The 25,699-nt window shown below is 39.8% G+C and overlaps 1 protein-coding gene across 2 annotated transcripts in view; it reads right to left on the reverse strand.

The window, feature by feature from the left end:
- The window catches only part of LOC104613386 (serine/threonine-protein phosphatase BSL1-like), a 29,427-nt gene extending 4,119 nt beyond the window's left edge, over positions 1-25,308 (reverse strand). Inside the window, exons 1-18 of one of the 2 annotated variants that reach the window (XM_010281177.3) lie at positions 24,536-25,308; positions 24,389-24,449; positions 24,197-24,275; positions 23,999-24,078; positions 23,808-23,902; positions 21,829-21,928; positions 21,625-21,694; positions 16,870-16,971; positions 14,619-14,700; positions 14,116-14,286; positions 11,588-11,771; positions 11,287-11,488; positions 11,033-11,203; positions 10,705-10,943; positions 7,927-8,011; positions 7,742-7,840; positions 7,459-7,658; positions 7,288-7,363 (exon numbers count right to left, since the gene is read on the reverse strand). In XM_010281177.3, coding sequence (XP_010279479.1) covers positions 7,288-7,363; positions 7,459-7,658; positions 7,742-7,840; positions 7,927-8,011; positions 10,705-10,943; positions 11,033-11,203; positions 11,287-11,488; positions 11,588-11,771; positions 14,116-14,286; positions 14,619-14,700; positions 16,870-16,971; positions 21,625-21,694; positions 21,829-21,928; positions 23,808-23,902; positions 23,999-24,078; positions 24,197-24,275; positions 24,389-24,449; positions 24,536-24,737 — 2,298 coding nt within the window. In that variant the 5' untranslated portion in view covers positions 24,738-25,308. The remainder of the gene's footprint in view (positions 1-7,287; positions 7,364-7,458; positions 7,659-7,741; positions 7,841-7,926; positions 8,012-10,704; positions 10,944-11,032; positions 11,204-11,286; positions 11,489-11,587; positions 11,772-14,115; positions 14,287-14,618; positions 14,701-16,869; positions 16,972-21,624; positions 21,695-21,828; positions 21,929-23,807; positions 23,903-23,998; positions 24,079-24,196; positions 24,276-24,388; positions 24,450-24,535) is intronic. The other variant, XM_088903332.1, reaches the window with a different exon arrangement.
- Positions 25,309-25,699: the final 391 nt, after the last annotated feature.

The following is a 25,699-nucleotide window of genomic DNA, read 5'->3' on the forward strand; positions in this document are numbered from 1 at the left end:
AGAGGAAAGAAAGAGTGGGATGTTAACTAGAATTGAATTAGTTCTGGCCGCCAACCCCTCATTATATTTTATACTTAACTTAAAAGAATGAAAGATTACAAGAATGCCCTTAGTAGGGCAGCTACTAAAGTAGTTGAACAGTCACAACTTAAGAACATAAGCTAATGGGCTTAAAGCCCAACAACTTCCTAACTTAACAACTTAAAGTAAGAACAAAAAACAACTGGCCCCAATAACTAGAAATCGACCCAACTCAACAAAAGGATTCAATGTTAATGACCTCAACAGGAATGTGTTCCACTTTTTGCACTCCTCCCCCTTTATTCCACACACCCCCAAAGTCCTCTCAATAAGGGAAAGAACTCGGACTCTAAGTTTTGATGGAAGTGCCTTGGGTAACCCTAGAGTTGCCGACATAGGGGGAACCCTAAGAGATGAAAATGGGCTCATCTGCTGGGTATACAGTGGACCGATTGGAATAGCTAACTCTACAAAGGCTGAAGTGTTAGCAGCTCTTACAGGGATTCACCTAGTCAGCAAACTGGGTATTCAGAACTTCTCCATTGAAGGTGACTCAGCAAACACTATAAAATGGTTAGGAAAGCAGGAAGTTGGACCGTGGAAACTTAGTCACTTCTTAACAGAATGTTTCTCTGTACTGAACACCATTGCAGATGGATTAGCAAAATTAGGTGCCACTCTAGAGTCCTTGTATTGTGATAAAACTCCTCCTGTGTAATTCTCAGAGGTCTGACCCCTGTTATGTATTTGTACACCTTCTTGTGTACCTTTCTCTCTTTCTAATGAAATCGGTTAACTTTTTTTCAAAAAAAAAAATCCCATATTTCATGGTGTAGAGTGGAGAACGGAGGTTGACATGATTGTTTATGGACTCAACTCAAAAGGAATGAGAAAGGGGGAGAAACCAAAGCCCAAAACAGGTGATCCCTGCCTGTAACTTGTCATACATTACAGTTCAACTAATGATACTTTAGCACACTTTTTTTTTGATAAATATGTAGCACTCTGTAGAGAACACTGATGTGGGCCCCACAGCTATGGTCCCACTGTGTTCGTAGGGTAGAAGGTGTTCTAGTCTTCCTAGGGTTAGCTGTTGGTCATTTAGTTGTTTCAGTTGTTATTTATTTCAGTCTTATTTTGCTCTATTTGTTATGTAAAGACTAAGGGCAGATCTGTCCTTTCCATGTAATGAGCATAACCTATAAATATTAAATAAAGTGGCGGCGGCAGAACATTAAGCTTCTGTTCCTCCTTTCAACTCGTGTGCTCTACTACTCTTTCCTCCCTCTTTCTCCTCTCTTCTCTATACCTTTTTTCTTATTTTCGAACCTCAAATCCATTAGGGTTCAAGACTGATAACAGTCCTGAACGTCTACTTGGTATCAGAGCTAGGGTTTCTCATGTGAGTCTAGTCCAGCCGACCACATGAGAACCATCTAAGGCTGGAAGCTGAGAAGGTAGAGTTCGTTGACTGGTTCTTGGAGATCTCCAGAGGGTTTAGCAGCTGTTTGAAGAATTGCCACAGTTGCAACGTGTTGGTGATCAGGAAGAATCAGAGAAGGCTAGGATTCGGGTAACCTTGGAAGGCAGCGAACAACATCCTCTTTGTAAGTTTTTTTATTTTCTGAGAGAAGTACTATCAGAGAAGATAGGTTGGACCTATCTAGAAAGGGCGGCCGAACCACTCTAGGGTTTTATCTTTCTATTCTCTAGGGTTTTGTCTTAACCCTGCGGCAAACCCTAATACTGGACTGAACCTTGTGATCTAACACTGCAGCAAACCCTAATAGTTCTCTCCTCAACATTGATCAGTTTTAGGGTTTCATATTAACCCTACTACAAGCCTTATCCGTACAGTACTGTCTGGAGTGTATGGCTGAGAATTTGCTTTTAGGACTGATTAAAACCCTAATTCTACTTTAGCATATCAGATTATATTCTCCAAGCTGCTTTCAGTTTTCTTTTGGGGTTTCGAACTCTTCTAAGGAGGTGAAAACTGTACGGATTGTTGTTGTTGTGTGTGGTAATTGGTTTCAGATCAGTTTTATACCTGTTTCATGCACATCTACTGTGAGTACATATTGGTTCTATACTGATTTTGTGATTGTGGTTGATAGTCCAAGTGCTGTTTTGACTGTAATAACCCTAATTTTGAGACTACTGGATATTGACCGAAATGGAGTTTAAGAATCAGGCAGAAGGCAGTTTTGGGAACAACAGTTATGGTGGTGGTTCTGAGACAGGTTTTCAGATTACAACCGTAAGATTTGATGGATCAAACTATTTGGAATGGGCCCAATCAGCCATGATGGCTATTGGGGGAAGGGGCAAAGTAGGGTATCTCTTGGGAGATGTGACAGAACCTTCCAAGGGAGACCCTATGTATACCAAGTGGGTCCGAAAAAACTACTTGGTTATGACATGGCTATGTAATTCTATGCAGCCTCATATCAGCCGAAATTACTTGTGGGCAAAGACAGCCAAGGAGATATGGGATGTGATGAAAGAAACTTACTCCCAACCCCTTAATGTTGCCAGAGCATATGAATTGAAATGTGAGGTGAATACCCTTAAACAATGAGAGAAACCGGTTTCGGTCTACTTCTCTACCTTGAAGTCCCTGTGGCATGAGATTGATCACTTAGAGACTCTTGAGTGGGAGAGTCCCAAAGATGCTCAGACCCATAGAAAGCACATCGAGACAAACAAGGTGTTTGAGTTTCTGGCAGGACTGAATTCAGAATATGATATTGTGAGGCAGCAGATTTTAACCAGAGATAGTGTGACCCTCTCTCAGGTATACTCCTTAGTGCACAGTGAAGAGACCAGGAGGAAAGTCATGATGCAACCTCAGCCGCTTACACCTGCCTTGGTAGCTGTCAAACCCAAAACAAGGGGTGATTCAGAGAGGGACAGAAAGAAGGAAGATAAAAGGGATGTGGTATGTGAGCATTGTAAGAAACTTAAACACACAAAAGAAACATGTTGGAAGCTGCACCCACATTTGGTCCCGGCAAAGTTGAGAAACAAGAAGGGTAATGCTCATGTGGCCGTGACTACTGATTCAGCATCCTCGTCTGGCACAAGAGGCACACCCTTAGAGACCTTAGCTGCAGTTCAAGCTGCTCTAATACAGTTGGAAAAGGAAGTTGGCAACTCAACTCAATCACCACAGTCACCATCAGCCCCTGCCACATCGGCCTTTGCACATTCAGGTACTCGAGCCTCAGCCTACCATGCCTCAGCTCCAGGTACTACTGAACCTGAACCCTGTTGGGTAATAGATTCAGGTGCATCCGACCATATGACTAGCTTGCCTTCATTGTTTACTACTTATCACTTATCTTCTGGTAGGGATAAAGTATCTATTGCTAATGGCTCTCTTGTCCCTATTTTTGGCAAGGGTGACATCAAACTGTCGGATACTATCTCCTTGTCTTCTATCTTGCATGTTCCTAAACTTGATACTAACCTTCTTTCAGTTAGTAGTATTAGCAAACATATGAACTGCTCAGTAACCTTCTTCCCTGACCGATGTGTTTTTTAGGACCTGGAGACGAAGAAGGTGATTGGGACTGGCCGTGAGACGAATGGGATCTATCTGCTCGGGGAGAGTTCTCGTCGGGAAGAGTCAGTGGATAAGAAGTCACTTGTTTCTCAGGTTGCGAGTCCGGTTATGCTTTGGCATAACCTTTGTCTTTTCGGTCCTTAAAGAGTGTGTTCCCTACTTTGTTTGAGTCTGTTGAGTCGTCTCAGTTGAAATGTGAAAGTTGTGAGTTTGCTAAACATTATAGAAACTCTTATTCATTGAGTAATAAAAGGAGTAATAGTTCTTTTGATATTGTGCATACTGATGTTTGGGGGCCATATCACATTCCTTCTATGGGTGGGTACAGATATTTTTTGTTATTTGTTGATGACCATACTCGGTTTTCTTGGGTTTATCTTATGCGTTCACGAGATGAGGTTCCCGCCCTGACCCAAAACTTCCACCAAATGACCCTAACCCAGTTTGATGCCAGGATCAAAGTTCTTAGATCTGATGATGCAAAGGAATACTTTGCTAAGCCATTGGCATCGTACCTTCTTAATCATGGGGTTATCCACCAGAGCACTTGCCCTCGTACACCTCAGCGGAATGGGGTTGCAGAAAGGAAGAATAGGCACATCTTGGAGGTGGCTAGAAGTATTATGTTTACCTCCAATGTCCCTATTCGCTTCTGGGGTGATGCTATCCTCACGGCGGTATATCTTATTAATCGGGTTCCTTCCCGGGTTCTTGATATGAAACCTCATTTTTCCCTTCTATACCCCAATGAGGAGTTGTTTACTATTCCCTTGAAAACATTTGGTTGTACCTGTTTTGTTCAGCTTCTCGGTCCCCATCACTCCAAGTTCAAACCCAAGGCCTCCAAATGCATATTTCTTGGTTATGCACAAATTCAAAAGGGTTATTGCTGCTATGATCCTGTCTCAGGGAAGAAGTTTGTATCCATGGATGTCACTTTCTTTGAGGAGACACCCTACTATTCTCGGGTCTCTCCTCAGGAGGAGAGTAGTGAGCGTGGGTGGGGATTTGGGTCCTTTTCTTCAGGGGGAGTGCAGTGAGGGCAAGGTTAATACTTTTGGGGCTGTTCATTTACCTATTCCATTGGGTGATGAGGGCTGCAGTAGCGAGGGTGGTCAGGGGGATCAGGAGTTGAGAGTCTATCACAAGCGATGCAGGCAAGTTGATCCCGGTCATCAGCAGTCCCGGCCAGCTCCAACCTCTTATGCGGCTCCAAGTCTAGATATTACAGTCCCAGGGCCCACAGAGACTCTTTCCATTGTTGCCACTTCACCCCCTGTAGACGACCTTGACCTTCCCATTGCCATCCGTAAAGGAAAACGACATTGCACCACATCTACAGCCCACTACATCTCCCAGTTCTTATCCTATGATCGCCTATCTCCCTCCTACAAGTCCTATCTCACTTCCATTGCTAATGTCCCTATTCCAAGAACAGTGCAAGAAGCCCTATCAGTCCCGGAGTGGAGAGGTGCAATGCAAGTTGAAATGGATACCCTGTTGAAAAATAATACCTGGGAGCTAGTTGATTTGCCCAAAGGAAAGAAACCAATTGGATGCAGATGGGTATTTACTGTGAAGCACAATGCGGATGGTTCCATTGAGAGGTACAAAACTCGGCTAGTTGCAAAAGGGTTCACTCAGACTTATGGTATAGATTAATTGGAGACATTTGCCCCGGTAGCCAAGATGACCACCATTCGAGTTCTATTATCTCTTGCAGCGAGCCACACTTGGCCTTTGTACCAAATGGACGTTAAAAATGCATTTCTGAATGGGGACTTGCAGGAAGAGGTTTACATGCAGTTGCCTCCTAGATTCTATGATACAAAGGCAGGTAAGAAGGTCTGCCGGCTCAATAAGGCATTGTATGGTTTGAAGCAGTCACCTAGAGCTTGGTTCGACAGATTCAGACTAGCCCTTGGGAAGTTCGGTTATGTACAGGCCTAGTCAGATCATACACTGTTCATCAAGAGGGTGGAGTCCTCTCTGACACTACTTGCAGTATATGTTGATGATATCGTGGTGACAGAAAATGACAGCCATGAGATTGAGTCCCTCAAACAGCTCCTTCATCAAGAGTTTGAGGTGAAAGATCTGGGTGCACTACGGTATTTTTTGGGTATTGAGGTTGCTAGATCTAAACAGGGGATCTTTGTCTCTCAGAGGAAATATGTTCTAGATCTGTTGGCGGAAACTGGAAAGCTAGGTGTCAAACCTGCGGATACACCCATTGAACAGAACCACAGGATTAGTGCAGAGAGTGGGGAGCCTCTTGAAGACAAGGTTATGTTCCAGCGATTAGTGGGAAAGCTCCTATATCTATGCCTCACTCGGCTAGATATTAGTTATGCAGTTAGTGTTGTCAGTCAGTACATGCATTCTCCTAAAACCACGCACCTTCTAGCAGCAGAAAGAATATTAGCATACTTGAAGAGATGCCCAGGTAGAGGTATACTGTTCAAGAACAATGGCCACATGAAGGTGAAGGTCTATACGGATGCTGATTGGGTTAGGAGTGTTGATGACAGAAGGTCTACCTCTGAATATTGTGCTCTTGTGGGAGGTAACCTGGTCTCTTGGAGGAGTAAGAAACAGAGTGTTGTCTCCCGATCTAGTGCTGAAGCTAAATACAGGTCAATGGCTAACAGAGTGGCTGAAATTTTTTGGCTGAGATCACTACTTGAGGAGTTGGATATTGAGTATGAGAAGCCCCTGATGTTGTATTGTGATAATCAAGCAGCTATTAATATAGCACACAACCCAGTGCAACATGACAGAACTAAACATATTGAAGTTGATCGACATTTTGTGCGAGAGAGGGTCTCATCACAAAAAATGTCTCCCGTACATCACCTCCAACATGCAGCTGGCAGATATCCTCACCAAAGTTGTACCACGGAAGAAGCTAGAGGCGGATCTATCCAAGTTGGGAATGATAAACATTTATTCCCAACTTGAGGGGGAGTGTAGAGAACACTGATGTGGGCCCCACAGCTACGGTCCCACTGTGTTCGTAGGGTAGAAGGTGTTCTAGTCATCCTAGGGTTAGCTGTTGGTCATTTAGTTGTTTCAGTTGTTATTTATTTCAGTCTTATTTTGCTCTATTTGTTATGTAAAGACTAAGGGCAGATCTGTCCTTTCCATGTAATGAGCATAACCTATAAATATTAAATAAAGTGGCGGCGGCAGAACATTAAGCTTTTGTTCATCCTTTCAACTCTTGTGTTCTACTGCTCTTTCCTCCCACTTTCTCTTCTCTTCTCAATACCTTTTTTCTTATTTTCGAACCTGAAATCCATTAGGGTTCAAGACTGATAACAGTCCTGAACGTCTACTCACTCATAATTTAACAATAGAAGTGGCATTAAACAGAATGGAATGGCAAAATTGGATTCATGTAGCTGACCCCATATAGTTGGGATGAGGTTTAGATGATGATGATGATGATGAAGAATTAAATAAATGATACTTAGATATCAATAATAGGTTCCATCCATATATCTAAGGCAATTTTTATGTATTGAATGATAGAGAACAATATGTATGATACCATAAAAGTTCAAATTATGGATATATTTTGGATTTAGATATTGCAGTTTCAGTTCTCAGCAAGAGGGAGAGAGAGAGAGAGAGAGAGAGAGAGAGAGAGGCAAAAATGCACTTAAAGAAGTTCAATGGATTGAGAGACAGCATACTCCAAAAGTGACAAGACCAGGTCCCCTAGCATTTGGTCTCAAACCCTCTATACTATCATTTTCTGTGGGATCAGACCTGCAAGGTATAGCAAACATTTGCAGTAAGCTAATTATATATAACACAAAAAATGTCAATGTGCAGAGAGGACTAAAGTTAAAAAAATAAAATACCATAGAAGGTCCATTAGAATGATAGACCCTGTATCCATTGTTATAGGTCTTTCAAGTTTCTCTATTTGTTCTACAGAGTGGATCGACCTTCCAATGCCACCATGCATGCAGATAATTTTCTTCTCAATAAGTGCGGCAAGTGGAAGAAAGTTGAAAAGCTGATTGAATCGTGTCCATGCCCATATCCCATCACTCTCTCCCTACAAAAAAAAACATCTTTGCTCAGTATTGCTAATTCTGGCTTTCAATTCAGACAAAAAAAAAACATGAATACTTGTAGTACCATTCTCTCAATGCATTCGAGACGGAAACCAAAAAGTGCATTTATGTCAGCGGCCTCATGGTTCCCACGGATTAAGTGAACATTTTCAGGATATTCAATCTGCAAAAACCAGAGCCAAGGAAAAAAGTGAATGCAATCAACAAAAAGTGCAACCTGGAACACTACTTGAAATGGAATAAACTTGCCTTAAGAGCTAGAAGTAAGGTTATAGTCTCCAAGCTGTGCTGTCCGCGATCAACATAATCCCCCAAAAACAAATAGTCAATATACCTGAAACATCAAATTTATGGCTGCTGAACAACAATTCCATGGAGAAATATCAGATTACTATCAAATATCGTAAATTTTAATAAAAAATTGGGAAGTTGTAAAAGTAGAAGAGTGGCTAGCAGGGACTAGGCCACATATCAGGGTGCTTAGGCACTTCAATGTAACATTGTTATTTTTTTGAAACTTTATTTTTAAGGCTAAAGATAGTAGCATATGGATGTGTTACCCAAGATGATTTGTGGGATGTTTTTTTATGGTATTCTTCTATTCAAAAAGGGTACAAGTGTCTTGATAATGTGTTTGGTTAACACTTTGTTACTATGGAGATTACCTTTTCTAGTCCACTCCATATTTTTCTACTGCATCTCTTCAAGGGGAGAGTTTGTTGGAACCTCTACACCTAACCAATGTCTCTTCCCCTACCCAGTATCCCAATCTTTGATGTTGTAAAAGATCCTTGAAGTTTATTCTCAATGGGCTAAAAAGGGAAAAGATATTGAGGCCTCTGCTGAACCTCCAAAACAATTGGAGTCCTTGAATCCAAGCTCAAGTATGCAATCTATTGCTCAAAGAAAAGGAACTTAGCATTGTACCTATGATGCCAAGATACTTATTACACATGCCTAGCATACCAATGTCAGATATGGTATTCAATACTCCATGGATACTTTTTTTTTGATAATTAACTCCATGGATACTTCTAGATGTACTTTATAGCATTAACACATTTGAAGTATGTAAAATGGAAAGTTTTAACAAATTATATCATAAAAGGACCTGCACATATTAGAAATTTAATTAAACTTGGCAAGACATAAGTCTTGAAAATGACATTTAGCTTCCTTCACAATGTAGACATAAACATATGATACAAGCATATTTCATGAGATACCCTACATCCCTACCTGTATCCATGTCCATGGTTTTAGGAAATGGAGAATCAATTTAATTAAAGTTTATTATACAGTCCTAGAGAGATAATGTGATCAGTTTTGGAAAAGGATGGACAAATGGATCTGTTGACCTAATTAAGGATATGTATGAGAACACAACAACTGATATTAAAATTCTTGTGGGAAAGACATTAGATTTTTTTTAGTTGTTGGGTCTTCCCCCAAGGCTTAACATTAAGCCTTGTTTATTTGCACCAGTCATGGATGAATTGACTAAACATATTCAAGAGGAATTTCCATGGTGCTTGTTGTTTGCTGATGACATGGTATTAATTGACGAAACCAAAAAAAGACTAAATGCAAAGTGAGGTTTATGGACAGATACCTTAGAAGCAGGAGGTTTTAAAATAAGTAGGACTAGAACAAAACATATGCAATGTAAATTTAATAATAATAGGAGTGCAAATCAGGCTGCACTTAGGATTGGTGAACAAAAGATAACTCAATGTGGCCTCTTCCTTGCCATGGTTCAATAATCCATAACAAGGAAGATGTGTTACAAATTAACTCCTGGCCCTGATAGACCCCATTCCAAATGATCCCTTATAGCTCCTGCTCTTGCTAAAGAATCAGCCAAAACAATTGCACTCGTAGGAATCAAGTTGAACAAGCTATTCAAACTCTTACCTAGGATTCATACCTTGCTAACCAAAGATCCAAATCCCCATGGGACCTCCGCTTTTATCTTCATCCACAAGATTATGGTTTGACAGTAGCCTTCCACGTCAACATCTTTCATCCAATTCCTGCTCAACAGATCTAGGCCTTGGTTTAGTGCCATTAATTCTGCCCTTCAGCATTACCTTGTCCAATTCATCCCACAATATTGCTGTTATGGTCTCTTACAACAACCCCCACCCCAGACTGTCCTGGATTACCAAGACAACAGCCGTCAAAATTGAGTTTTAATCTGCCTACAGCCAGAGGACTCCACACTTCCTGCCTTTGCTGATTCCTGATTCTTTTATAATAAAATTAAATTTTATTAGAAGGAAAAGGAGAGAATACAAGAAGGTGACCAAACTAGCCTCTAAAAAAAAAGGAAATAACACTTCATCTTCCACAAACCAACACCAGCCTCTAAAAAAAACTCATCAAACTAGAAAAACCAAACAAACAAGAAAACCAACCCACCATCATATGATAGCCTACCTACCCAACACAACACCAAATAAAAACCAACCCCCACTAAACCAGACAAGACTAACAAAGCACCCTACAAAGAATAGTACAAATTATTAAAAAAATCCACAATCTTATTTTGGAACCTCACTGCTACAAATTTTCTTTGATTTCTTCACCTCCTTAGCAGGTCCAACTCCAAATAAACCACATTCTAATCTTGTGCTACCCTTACCATAATAAGATCAATAAATCTTCCACTTCTTTGTTTTTGAAAATTCTTACATTTCTCTCAATTCACAAGCCCCAAATAACTGCTGCCCTTGTGCACTAACATAGTATACAGTTAATGATTTTTATTAACATATGAACAGATTATATGTAAGGATAATGTGTCAAGAACTCCTTAAGGCCAGCCAGCACAAAATAGATTAAAAGCTCCTACCTTGGGGAATTAAACCCCAATACATATGAATTCTGTTAACCTCCTGCCTTTGCCAGGCTATCTGCGAGGCTATTGAGTCAATTTTTTTTTCTTTCTTTCCTTTTTAAGAGAGAGAGAGAGAGAGAGAGAGAGAGAGACTATTGGCTCAGTTTGTTTCCTATAGTCATACGCACGTTATGTCTCCAGCAGTTGAAGGAAATCCATATTCATCAAATAAGCGCATTAAATCACCAAACTGTCCATGAAGATCACCAAATACTTTAACTGGAGCCTTCAATTGCAGAACTGTTGGCTCTTGCATGAAGATCTGCTCAGCAGCATAGCAAAGCTCACCCACTTCATAAGAGTCTAGGAAAAATCTCCTATTAGCAGGAGCTTTCCAGTTCCGTGGCCTAAGTAGAAAAGAAATGATCTGCAATAGAATAAATGACAATAAACCAACTGCAATTAACATACAATAATTAAAAAAAAAAAAGAGCCAAGAGTTCTAATAATGCTTACCTTCTTATGCAACCCCTGAGGGGACCTCTGTCTAGTGAAGAACTTTTTAGTAGGATATGATGGATCACTGCTTGTGGGGACCATTCGTCTGCTCTCATTTTCAAACTGATCCAAGGACAGCTGCCTTACCAGACCCCCTAGGTTGCCAACAGTCTCTTTCGCAACCACAACCTGTAACATCAGGATCATTAAGTACTTTTAACTTGAAAATGATGGAAATTCTAGATATATAAATGGTAAGGAAAGATACATACAGCTCTAGAGTGAAGGCGGACATCAGCCTCGTTATCACTACCATCTGAGGAGTGCTCTGGGACATTCAAGTTGCTATCTGACACAGGTGCTTCTTCTACAGGAACTGCAGATGTTAACTTCATGGTTTGCCAGACAGCACTGACAGCCTCAGCTTCAGCAGTTGAAGCTGCCACCAACTTCTCAATAGAATTCTTGTCCATGCTGGTAGAAATGGGAAAAAATGCACTTTCTGTAAAATTGTTCTGAGTCAAAATAAGTTTACCAAATAATAGACAAGGAGTAAGCTATTGGATATAAAACCTTAAGCCACCAGAAGGAATCTCCATTCTGCCATCTGAAGGTGGTGATACATAAGAACTTGCACTTGATTGATTTGTTTTTGCACTCACCATAGGTGATACTTTCTCAGAGTTTAATATAGGCGAGTTAATTTCAGACTGAAATGGTGAATTTTCTGCAATGAGAAGATCATCCAGCAGCATATCTGCAAAAATTAATTTAAATACTGTTAGGATGAAACACAAACATAATGACAAACAAGAGTGAATCAGATGCCACAAACAAACTGGTTAATTGCATTGCTTCATGAAATATGTGAAAAATAGCCAGACATTTATCTCCTAGATGCTTGATTCTTGTACCAATGTAAACAAAGACAAAGAAATTATGCATGCAAAAAAAAAAGCAATGTTGTGCTCAAGTTTATTTTTATCTCAAACAGAATTTACATTATTTCAAATCTATAGTATAAAATACAAAAAACTTTTTCTGGGAAATGTCATCATCATCTAAGCCTTGTCACAACTATATTTGGGTCAGCAATGTCAGCTACATGAATCCTGTTTTGCCATCTATTCTGTTTAAATCCATATCCATTGTTAAACTATTGGCGCTTAAATTATTTTTTACTACTTCTACCCAAGTACATTTTTGGTGTACCCCAGGCCCTTGTAGCCCCTTCAACTTGCAACAAATCAACTTCTTACAGCTGCTGTTGATGACCTTCCATGCATGTTACCAAACCATCTAAGTCTACTTTCTCTCATTTTATCACCTATTGGTGCTACTCCTGTGTTCCTACAAATGACTTTGTTTCTAATCCTATCCTTTCTAGTTTTTCCACTCCATCTTAGCATTTGCATTCTGCCACACCCAATTTTTGGGCATGTCGCTTCTTGACTAAACAACACTCTGCTCCATACAGCATAGCTGGCCTTTCAACTGTTTATAGAATTTTCCTTTTAATTTAAGTGGCATTTGTCTATCACATAAAACTCCAGATGCACTCCTCCATTTTTCCCATCCTGCTGGACCTGCTCTAATTCTATGGGTGGCTTCCTCATCAATCTCTCCCTTGTTATGAATTGTTGAACCAAGGTGCTGCAAAAGGTCACATTATCTCTTGGTCTCCAATCCTTAGTGTACCATGATTTGCACTCCTTTTATTATTGAATTTGCATATCATATATTCTGTTTTAGTCTTATTTTGAAACCTCTTGTTTCCAAAGTCACAGAATAATATAATAATATACATGGCATGCCAGATTTGCATCAGGTGGATTATTTCTACTTCAATTGCTTTATAAGTAGTTGTCCTTCTAGAAGAGAATTACACGAGGATTACCTGTCAACACCATAATAGTATAGAAACGAGGATGGCATGCACTAACTTTGCATGTTCTGAAAGGGGTACAGATTGCAAGTGAACTGGGCATGACAAATTTGGAGATTGAAGGGGATTCAAAGCTGGTGATTGGTTGGTTGAAAGATCCAGACTCGATAATTCGGTGTTATAGGGGTGAGATGAAGAAATTTAAATGGCTAACCAGGAATATGAACATGGGAATAAATTGGGTTAGGAGAACAGCTGATGCTATGGCAGATGGGTTAGCTAAACAAGGGGTAAACAGGGACAGCTTGCATTGGGCTCAGTTGTAATAGATATCTGTTTTTTTTCTAATGTCTAAGTGAGAGGTAGCATCTCGTGCCTCTCCATGGGATGCTTGTATTGTTTACTTCTTGCAACTATAAATATACAATCTTTTTACTTATCAAAAAAAAATTGCATGTTCTTATGTCATTTTAGGTCATTAATGTAATTTTTTTGTCAATAACAGGAACCCATTAGATTAATAAAAAATTTTAGTTACAGCACTCCAGAGAGAGATAAAAAGGCTTAACTCTCTCCAAGAGGACAACAAAGAAAAAACCTACAGAACAGCCCAAAACATTTGATCCCTTCCCACCCCCTGCTTTGCCAAATCATCTGCAAATGAAATTTAACCCACTGAAATTGGATTTCCAGCCCCCTGGTTAGCCATTTAATGTAATTTTCATAGTGATTCTAGTGCAGTAAACCGGACAACTTTTCCAAGGAATCCAACTCACAGACATTACATGCATACATAGCATCTATGAGTTCATGTAGAGAAATGTGAATCTTTCTCTTCCTTTCTTTTTTGTTGGACTTCAATTAATAAGATTATACAAAATTAAAGGACTACAAAAACCAGGGAAGAAGATAACCCATATTGAGAGATAAGAAAAAAGTGACTAGGTCATAACTGCAGAGCTCACATCTGCACCCCCACAGAGCGCACCCCACAGGCGCCCCACATGCACATCTCAGCGTGCATTGGGAACATGTCCCGTACTTGTCATTGGGAGATGTTCCCAATACATGGTTGGGATGTGCTGTGGGGCACGAAAGTGATCTCATAACTGCAGCTTAAATTTATTATTTTCCAACTCCATGCTTAGCATATATCCAGCATTTCAGTTATCTAAAAAACTTGAAAATAAAGCATATGTTGCTGCATCATGTTTACCTCCTCTGAGACCTCCATAAATGTATATTCGAACTCCTATTGATGCAGATGCATGGCGGAAACGGCGCATAAGTTCCAATGAAGCATCATGTTCATTGGGAGACTTGTTTGTTCGGGATGAAGTCACAATCCCATTTCTATCCAGCCATACTCCAGCAGCAGTGTCCAAGACTTCCAAGCAAAATAAAATAAGATGAATTAAGTTCCATAGTAATGGACTGATAAATGGGCCATTACCTGGCAGAGAGGTAAAATCTTGGAATGACAAGCATGAGAACACAGGTTCAAATCTGAGAGCATCCACTTTGTGTGTATGGGTTGGGGGGGGTGGGGCGGCTTGGAGGGGGACTTAGGTCCATATCCAACTACCCCTCCCAAGACCCGGATAGCCAGGACCATCATTGGCTAATTGTCTTATGTAGTAATGGATTGACTACATTGTATGTAGGGGTGTGTGTGTGTGTGTGTCTATGCGTGAGAGAGAGAGAGAGAGCATAAATTACCTGCAGTAGATGCTTCACCTTCTACTGGTCGTCCTCCCCTCAAAGCACCACCTGTCACATGCAATCGAGCACCAACAAAAACCTACCAACCAGAAAAACTAATTATCATCATCATCATCATCATTGCTATTACTATTAGTAGTAGTAGTATATTATTGTTGTTGTTATCTAAGTTAAAATGTAAATTAAGACCAAACAGCTGAGGGCAGCCACATTGTGTGGAAAAATGTCAAAAGGTTAGGACCATACCCAGTCTACCCCTCCCAAGACCCCAAATAGTTGAGACCAACATTGGGTAATGGCCTTTTTTACTTGAAATAAGAAAACAAGAAAAACACAAAATGGAGTTAACTTTTAAAACAATAAGCCATCTGAAAACATGTACAATGTGCATAATCCTAAACTCAAAAATTTGTGAAATAGGCAGTATTGGCATAGTTATCAAAAACTTATTATTTACAATATGATTTCACAATCAGAATTATGATCTTAATGGTCCTAATTTGAATCTTATAGTGGAATCTTTAAAAAAAAACTAAGATTATTGATTGAAACCCACTATTCAATTCATGAATCTTACTGTTTATCGGACTCATGCAATTTGGAACAGTTTGACTGGGACAATAGTTATGTACTTTTGTCAATTTTTTGTTCAATTTTAAGAAGCTTTCTTATTGCTAACCCAATAGCAATTTCGTTGATATGTAAAAAAGAATATATAGTCTATACAAGACAAATTGTACCAAGCACCTCACAGTTCAGTTTAGGCTAGCCCATCCGCCTAACCCATTAGGAGCCCTTCTTATGATTACATGTTGTTTCCCTGTGAGTGACACCCCCCCCCACAATGAAATTTTTGTAGTTTGAGTTATCTTCGTAGCTTCAGTCCATGAGTATTGCAAGTAAGCCTTGATTTAGTTCCCTAGACCAATAGGTCAGGAATAGATAGCCAATATTGCCCCACCTTGATTCTTAAACATTCTCCCAACACCTGAAATACCTGGGTTTCCCAAGATGCACCCATCAATGTACGGTTTTATATGGTTTACTAGTGTCAGGGACCAAGTAAGTGATGCAATGCTTCTAGCTGAAGACAAGGGCACTGATTTAACCCAAGGGGAGAAAAGTTCACCCTTCACTGTGATGTTCTCAATCAAAGTTTTCTTTAGGCCATGTTTGGTTTGACAGAAAATAGAGAGAAACAGAAAGTTGAAAGAAAAGTTCTTAACAAATTTTGTCAAATCCCTTAAGAACTTCCTCTCAAGTTTCTATTTCGCCCATATTTTCTGTCAAACCAAATACAACTTTAATGTGTGCCTCCTTCCTAGTGGTTCTTACATTCTTTTCTTCCCAAATTGACTAAAGGATGGAAGTCCATGTGAGCCTCCATAATTATTGTCCCTCTTTTTTGGTTGGAAACAAAAAGGCATGCTCAAAAAGACTTCCCATGTTCCTTGGAGATGTCTACCAGCCTCCAAAAAGGCCAAAGAAAAACTCCCAAATACCAAAAGCATAAAGGCAAGAGATTAGCCGGTGAAGATCAGTTTACCGCTTGCCATGCAAATAAGCAAATATGAGGTGACAGGCACCAGTTAGGCCTCCTTTTCTAAAGGGTTTCACAAGTATTGATTTTCTAATGTATTACCTCCTAACAGTAGACCCAGATCTTGAGGAGGTAAATAGCAGATCTAAAGTAAAAAGAAAGAGAAGGGAAGCAGTTAATTACCTAAATTCCGTTTCTCAGTTGTTTAATTTCTGTTTTAATGATTCTTGATTGTTTCTAGATTTTTTTTATTCTCTACAGTTTACAATACAATTACAATTTTCAGAAGTATTGATTTTCTAATGTATTACCTACAGTTTACAATACAATTACCACTTGCCATGCAAATAAGCAAATATGAGGTGACAGGCACCAGTTAGGCCTCCTTTTCTAAAGGGTTTCACAAGTATTGATTTTCTAATGTATTACATCCTAACAGTAGACCAGATCTTGAGGAGGTAAATAGCAGATCTAAAATAAAGAAGAAGAAAGGGAAGCAGTTATTTACCTAAATTCCGTTTCTCAGTTGTTTAATTTCTGTTTTAATGATTCTTGATTGTTTCTAGATTTTTTTTTATTCTCTACAGTTTACAATACAATTACAATTTTCAGATGACTGTCAAATATCCAATGGAGACCTTCCATTTGAAATTGTACAGCCATGAAATTGAGTAACAATATGATAGAAACCATATAGCCTTCACTTACCGCAGCATGTTCGTACCTTGGGGAAGGAGACACCCCAGGTGCAAGTGTCCACTCCCATTGACCATTCCTATGCATGAGCAATCCATAAGCATCCCCCAGTGGCTGCAAAAGCATGGGTAAGTTTTATTTTTTCAGAAAAGAAAAAAGCTGCAACAAATTGTCTAACTTATTTACTGTAGTAAAAAAACAAAGGACTTTTTTTTATAAGTAAAAAATCATTAGAAAAACAAAAAGGAGTAGTACAATCTGATGGGTGACAAGTCATCACCCAAATACAATACATCTGAAAATCAGAAAGAGTTTTCTGCATTACAGATTTGAATACCCAGAACCTCCCCTAACTTATTCCCCAGGTCCTCCTTATCTAATTGCCTAAACTCTGGGAGAATCAAGACCCAGTCTGCCACAGATCTGCTAACAGCAGCTATCAACCTATCCACACTGTGAGCTCTGTCCTCGAAAGTTCTTCAGTTCCTCTCCTTCCATATGTTCCAGAAAATAGAAAAAGGGGTGCAGCTCCATCAGCTTCACCTTCTTGCTTCCTCCCAGTTTAGGCCATGAAGAAAAGATTTCTGCAGCTAAAACTGGGTGGAAACCAGGGACCCCGAAAATGGTGGTAAATAATCTCCACACAAAACTAGCAAACTTCCAGGTGATAAATAGATGCCTCACATTTTCCTTCTGTTCTTTGCATAGACAGCACCTGTTAGCCAAATGGAATCCTCTTGATTTCAGGTGATCCACTGTCAAGACGCTACCCATTGCCACCGGCCATGCCAAAGCTTCAACTCTCAGGGGCACTGGGTTTCCCCAAATACCTTTTATTTGACTTGAGTCTGTGTTGGACCTGCTGAGTGCCATATAGCATGATTTGACTGAAATTTTCCAATTCTTACATTCTTTCAACCAAAGTTCATCCCTCTGCTGCCCTGAGATTTTTTTTTTTTTATCAATGCTGCCCTGAGATTCACTCTTTCCAATTCTCCCAGCAGAGAGATACATTCTTCCACTTCTCTATCCAGCAGAAGCCTCTGAAATTTCAGGCTCCATACCAATCGCCCCCCCCCCCCCTCTTTCATAACATTGACTGATAGATACCTCTGCCTCAGTCAGCCTATATAATGTTGGGCATAGATCACTCAACTTGCCTATTCCACACCAATTGTCATCCCAAAACCTGATTCTTGATCCCTTCCGTACTGCAAAACATATTAGACTTCTAAACTCCCTGTTAAAACTCATAATCCCCTTCCACACACTCACCCCATATGAATCACTCACCTCTCTAGATTCCCAGCCGAACCTCACCACCCCATACTTCCCAACCAGCACCCTCCTCCATAATGAGTTTTCCTCTTTCCCTAAACCAAATCTCCAAAGCCACTTTCCCATTAGAGCCTTATTGAACATTCTCACTTTTCTCAGCCCCAGTCCCCCCTTCTCTTTCGGTTTACGGACCTTAACCAAATTTACCAAGTGAAATTTCTTTCCCCCTCCCATAGGAAGTCCCTCTGAATTTTCTCAGTTCTCTCTGCTACCTTAGTTGGTATTTTCAACAAAGATAAGTAATAATTTGGTAAGCTTGACAAGACACTTTTAATTAATGTTATTCTCCCCCCCCCCCACCCCAAAAAAAAAAGGTAGATATTTAGCTTTCCACCCATCCAACCCTCTCTAAGATTGGTGTCCAAATTATGCCAGAATTTGAAGCACCTCCTATCAGCATTCCCAAATGGGTAAATGGGAGCTCACCAATTATGCATTCAAGAGCACTAGAACATTCCTCCATAACATCCCTCCCCACCTCTCCTACTTCGATTATCATGGTTTTTGACAAATTAATCTTCAGCCCTGTTAACATTTCAAAGTTTTCCAATACTTCTCTTAAATTCAGCATCTGTTCCACCATAGCATCCAAAAAAATCAAGGTGTCATCTGCATACTGCAGATGGGTAATACAAGGACCATCCCTTCCAACCTTAAATCTCTCAATCAGGCCTATTTGTCCATTTCTCTCTAATAAAAGATTCAAAATCTTCATAACCATCACAAATAGCAGAGGAGATATTGGATCTCCTTGTCTTAGACCACTAGAAGCTTGAAAGAATTCTGAGGATATGCCATTTATGAGAATTGAGAGTGAAACAGTTGATACACATGCATGCATCCAAGACCTCCACTTTTCCCCAAATCCCATCAGTCTTTGAATTTCTTCTAAGAATCCCCATTCCACATGATCGTAAGCCTTCTCCATGTCAACCTTACACACCAAACCTTGTCTTCCACTTCTCAATCTAGACTCAATCTAGACTCAATGCATTCACTTGCCACTAGTACTCCATCCAGAATTTGTCTTCCTTCCACAAAGGCCATCTGAGCTTCCCCTACTACCTCATGTAAAACTGACCTTAATCTCTTCAATAAAACTTTAGCCAATAACTTGTAAGGGCTGCTGATTAGACTTATTGACCTAAAGTCCTTTAGATCCACAGCTTCATCTTTTTTTGGAACTAGGGACATGAAAGTAGCATTCATCATCTTCTCCAAGCTCTTATCTCTATTAAACTCCTTAAACATTTGATTAAAGTTTCTCCCCAACCAATTACAACAGGCTTTGATGAAGGTGAAGTTAAAACCATCCGGGCCCAGGGCTTTATCCCCGTTAATGTCTTTTAAGGCTTCTTTAACTTCCTCCAACCAAAATTCTCTTTCGGTCCAGGATGCTGAATTCTCATTCAGCTTCTTTGGAGCCAGCTCTCCAAGTGACATCCACTCCACTTTTTTGAGGTATACAAAGCCTTGTAGAAACCAACCACCTTATCCTAGATTTCAGTCCAGGACTCTCCAATCTCCCCTTCCACCTGAATTCTAGAGATGAAGTTCCTCCTTGCACTAGCATAAGCATAAAAAAAAAAGCTGTGTTTTTACTCTCAAAATGTGGCAAATCATCACATTTAAAATACAAAAATATTTTAAACATATCAGTTTGAAAACTTACAAAAATAACTACTAATATAATAAATATTTAATAGAGCAATTTCATATCAATTATCAACTAAAGAAGGCTATAATTTTATATGATAAAAATTTAAGAAAGAAAGTAAAGGAGAAAAGACAAGGTTGGAGCTGTTGTTTTATTTAATGTCAAACAGGGAGAGAGAGAGAGAGAGAGAGAGAGAGAATAGGAAAAAATAAAGAAAAAAAAGCATCTTTATGTTTCTATTCTTTCTTTCCTTTTCTCTTATCAAAACCCTTTGACCTTCCAAATTTCAAGAAAAACTTTAAAACAAATCATAAATGTTAGTAAGAAAAAGCAATATGAATGATATTATAATAAGGCACCCACCATATCGTTTTTGTTGCCTAGGCAGATGCCTTGTTGCTGCAAGTCAAGGAATTTAGGCAATGCTTTGAAGTCTTCAATTGTGTGTAAATACCACATCCAACACTTTGTTTATCTATGCCCTTACCATATCTCTATCAACTTATATATGATATAGTATCACCATCTTAATTTTGGAACTATCTCTTTTGCAGTCAAGGATCTCTTTGTTGGTGGGATAGGGCTTGTGTAACTAACCCCAAATAGTTGGAATTAAAGCTGAGATTAGTTTGTGCTCAAATAGTCAGCTCCTAGGCAACAAGTAGTCAAGCATTGCCTAGGGAGGCCAAAACAACTATTAAACATCTCACCTCACTGATGTCACTGTTCAAAAGTTATTTTAATAGTTTAAAAACTTACACATTCAGGTAAAGTATCCAAACTTGGGGACAATATAATACAAAGAAACCAAACAAACTATAAGTTGCCTAATCTAGAACATATATACATATTGTGAAATAAAATATAGGTCACCTATTCGAGAAGAAATGCACATTCCATGTCAGCTACATGAGTCCTGCTTCGCCAATCCATTATATTTCTAACCCCTTCAATGTGTAACAAATCACTTCTTCTAATTGGCGCAGTTGGTGGTTGCCTATGCACATGCCCAAACCATCTTAGTCTACTCCCTCTCATTTTATCACCTATTGGAGCTACTCCTAGGTTCCTACAAATAACTTCATTCCTAGTCCTATCCTTTCTAGTTTTTTTCACTCATCCATCTTAGCATTTGCATTTCTGCTACAGTTTGGGAAGAGTACAAATACAAATATGTACACTACAAATACAAGGTTTAGAAATACAATATGTGCAAGGTTTTGCACTTTACATATTTGTATTTGTACTCTTCCCAAACTGAGTCTTAGAAGTAACCACTATACATTCCAATAAGAAATATTGGATTTTATAAGAAAACCTGAAAGAAAGTTATGAAAGCATGGGCCCCACAAGTTGTTCATTCTCTTGCTTCTCTTTCTAACAACTGAATAATAAAGCATCTAAAGAACTCATAATGAAAATCCAAAATAACGTAAATAGACTGATAAAAAGTTGTCAGATTTCAGGGAAAAAAACTCAAGACACCCAAGTCTCAAATCAACGCCAAAGGCACCTAAAAACAATTCTGTTCTCCTTAGCACAGTGAGTCTGACAAAAAGAAAGAGGTGAAAAACCAAAAAAAAAAGATTCAATATCACACCCCAAAGTTCCATTGGGAAAAAACAGTTTAAGATCATGCAAACATGTTGTTATGTTATATGGACATAATTCAAGGATTAACTTTTTCAGATCTTATAGAGAGCACCGGGGGAGGGGGGAAGGGGTGAGAGAGAAAGAGAGAGAGAGAGAGAGAGAGAGAGAGGACATTATACCATGCCCGAGGAATCTCTTCCACCACAAAGCAAAAACATACCATCCGAACGGGCACTAGCAGTTGCATACCTAAAAAGTAGAATGAGTGAAATTAATTAGGAAATAGAAGCTCTTCAAACTTTCTTTTTGTTCAAGATAATATTACTTAGTAGAACTTTTACAATTTCGTAACGATGTGTATAACAATGTGTATATAAACTGACATTCTAGCAGAAGGCCTATCTCCTTCAGGGTTGAGTTTCTGCCATCTGTATGGTTTTTGTGCAGTATCCAGAGCCCAAGCATCTGATAAAACTCTCTTGCCTACAAAAATAAAGTAAATTATAGTCCAGAACCACTAAAGAGATTAATACATAATAGGAAACATTGTTCACACATGCACATGTATTCAAATTAATTGCTTAGGAAGAAAATCTAAAAATAAATAATAGATGTTAACAAGGACCACAGAAAGGAGCAGAAAACAGTTGGTAAACTATAAGACATATTGCTCCTCCAGCCAATTATTTTTCCTCTTTGTTGCTGATGGATTCTTGTAGATGCTGGATCATGTGGAGATGTGCCCATGCAACTACTCTTTGGTGGTGCATTTTGCAGGAAAGTTATTCTAAAATCTTCATCATAGACATGAATATCATCAAAATGGCACACTGCATCCTACAAGAGATTAGTCTAACAACTTCTAGGTGGATCAGTGATCAGAGAAAAGGCACATTATTGAGAGATCATCAATTAGCAGGAATGGTCAGTCAAACAAAGCCCCCCCCCCCCTCAACCACCATCACCACCAAACACAATCAGGGACCTATGAAGCCTGATCTCATTTTTTGCTAAGGAACCTGAGACCTTCAATAGAGGTGGCTCATTTGGAGGATCCAGATAAATACTGGTAGTGTGCTCAAACCAATTGTGGATGAACAATTCAGTCAGAGCAAAGATTATAGCATTGCTTCTATTAGTGGTGTAGGGGGAATTCTCAGGCCACAACTGCATATGGATGAAGAATGGTTTTGATGGACCTCGAAGTCTAGTCATATAATTATGGTGGCAAAAGCCTTGGTTTCTGAAGAAAAAACAATTTGTCACCCTCAACTCACAAAAGTGTGCCCATAGTACTCCCAGTGACCTCTTTAAAGCGCATATTCATAACCTCCATGGAGCTGAAGCGGAAACCTTCCCATACTTGTTATTGCAATGTAAATACACATACAACATTTGGTCCCACCTCCTGATGTTCAAAAGAAATCAGATCATCTATAAGAATCTCCCAATGTTGATATCTTCTTGGCCAATAAGAGATTTCATCAGGCATGGCACCATTTTCTAGAATCACACTCCTGCAAGGGTCAGAGTGTATATTGCTTATTAAAAGAGAGCAAGATTTGCTTTCAAAGATGAGCTTCAGATTCTTCCCTTCCAATGACTTCAAAAGTCAAAACCTGATAAAAGGTTTCAACTTCCAGAGATTTACCTTCAAAAGGATGGACTGTTTCTCAAGTGTTCTTTAATTCCTCCTCTTCCTTAGATTCCAAAACATGGTAACAACGGACCAACTTCAAAAAACTTCACCCTACTAGCACATAAGAAGCTTAAAAATCCTTACCCTGCCCATATCACCAGTTACCATGGAGAATGACAGACACTGCAAATGGGCTGCAGACTGGCTCCTTTCTTTTCTTCTCAAAGCATAGCTCCAGATGCACCATCAGTCTTTTTTTTTATCAACACTGGACGTGATCAATCCATCTCAATTAATCAACCATCTCTTGCACTATTATCCATTATGGCTTGGGAATACTCATGGGTCTAATGGATGTGCTCATTCATGACTTTCTATTTTCCTGGAATTGACAGTTATTTACCTCAATCTCCACATTCAACTATTCTCATTGAGAAAATATTATTTCTTGCTCGTCTCAGACTTTGTTTCTACAAGGCATGAGCAGTCTCACTGTCTCAGTATTTTCCTCATTCATCTTTAGGTAGCCCATTATGTGTTAGTTAAGAAGCAACCAAGATGACTTGCTATCATGATCCTTTGTCATGATTCTCATTCTCTTATTTTTGCATAACTTTATTGATACAACATAATATGAAAAATATATGCACAGCTAAGTAGGGGAGGAGAGGTTTGCATGATCTGAATAAAAGAAAGAAAGAAAGAAGTGTCAAATGCCCCCACCATCATTGCCGCTAACAGTGACGAGATACCTTTGACCAACCAAGTCCATTGCGTGGCCATAGCGAGGCCCGGGACCTGGGCCTTGAACAACAACCCTGCATTAAAGTAGGGGGAGAAAACGATGAAATGAAACAACAGTAAAGAATTCACCCTTAACTCAAAATTCACTAGAAGAAACTCCCATGACTAACCTGTGCCACTTAAATTTTTCATTAGTCAAGTCAAGCACGTAAAGATCATCTGTGGAATGCCCAGCAGGACCTATGCCACCCTAGCAAGATAGCATCAACGAGTAAAACAAGACCATATAATGTAACAGAAGAAATAAATAACAGACTTCAAAAGAAAGATGTCTGTTTCTTTCTTTTTTCTGAATTTCCTTATTTCACCTGGAAAACAACCATAGTGCCAACAGCAGCTGCAGCATGTGCGGCCCGAGGTGAAGGTGGCTCCCCAGCAGGTCGGATCCTGCAAAATTCGAAGCCTCAAACCCACCCAATAAGCAAATCTCTTCAAACTTTGATCAAAATTAGGGGGTTCAAAGGATAATTAAAAAGCAGAATAGAATGAATAGGACGTACCTAGTCCATTTCCTGGTAAGAACATCATAAGAATGAACTGAACTGGTCACACCCGCCAGCCCTGCAATACACAGACAAAATACTGAAGTGAATTCATAAACAGAGAGGAGGTAGTTGCAGGGAAAAAAAAGTGGAAGGAACCATAACTGATTCCAGGAGCTGAAGGACCGCCACCCTCGATCGCAGTGGCTCCACCAAAGAGAATAAGGCGAGGACCGTGAGTTTTGGTGGCAGCGACGGCAGTAAGCGTGTGTGCACAGCGTGGTCCAGGTGCATCCTCGTCTGTTTCCCAGCTCGTCTCGACAGAACGGTAGGTCGGAGCTGGGTACAGCCATGGCTTGGAACCCATCCAGCCAGAGAGAGAGAGAGAGATGACAGACTTGACAGGTATGAAGGGATGGAGGGAGGGACGAGACGAAGGTGGAAAGAGAAAAAAAAAGACGAGAAAAGCCAATAGAAGAAAAGTGGAAGAAAAAAGAAAAAAGTTGGAACCCTAGGTGGATCGGAGGTGGGTCCCGGACTCGGTTGGCCTGGCACCAATACCGACCCCCCCTTCTTTCTTCCCAGTTCTCAGTTCCCCCCTCCTCTGCCGCTCTGCCACACTGCTCTGGTGTTTGGTTGGGTTGGTTCTGCTGTTGTCTTTGATTCCCTTTTATGGAATTTCTTTACTTTTTTTGGCTTCTCTGGCTTGCTCCCCCGCTCCCAAGAAAAGAAAAAGAATTACAGGTAGTTGAGAGAATTCCCCCCTTCATCAGTCATCAGTCATCATCATGTGCGTCTTCTTCAGTTTTGCTTCTTCTCTGTCTGATTTATTTTCTCATTCTTTCTTCTTTTCATTTGTAATCATGGTCATTTTGATCCTCTGGAGCAAGAGTTAGAACCAAGTAACCAACTCTCAAATTCAAATGTGAATCGATTCAGGGGAAGCCGAGGCGCTCCTCCTTGACTATTTATTACTGTTTGCCTGTTACCGCAACGTACAGTTGGGTTGGTGGATCCAGGACCCATGTGGAATTTGGAATCCACCGCATCCCTTTTCAGATTAAACCTTCATGCGTCAGTTTCTTATCCGAAGGGTCCACACGTTAAAAAGACGTGGAGTATCGTGATTGGTCCAATATCACCCACTACGGCCATAGAGAATTCAAAGTTCAAACCGCAAATACTCAGCGTCAGCGAGTCCACTTTGAATTGTACGTTGTCTTTACAGGTAAATTTTTCTTTTTCCATTTCAACCAATGAGATGGGTCCACGTCGGTTCCACTTTCTTTTAGGGAAGAAACCCAAAAAAGGACAAAAGGGGAGTGTGTT

Source organism: Nelumbo nucifera, chromosome 4, assembly GCF_055504915.1.
Source record: "Nelumbo nucifera cultivar China Antique chromosome 4, China Antique-T2T, whole genome shotgun sequence".
Lineage (NCBI taxonomy): Eukaryota > Viridiplantae > Streptophyta > Magnoliopsida > Proteales > Nelumbonaceae > Nelumbo > Nelumbo nucifera.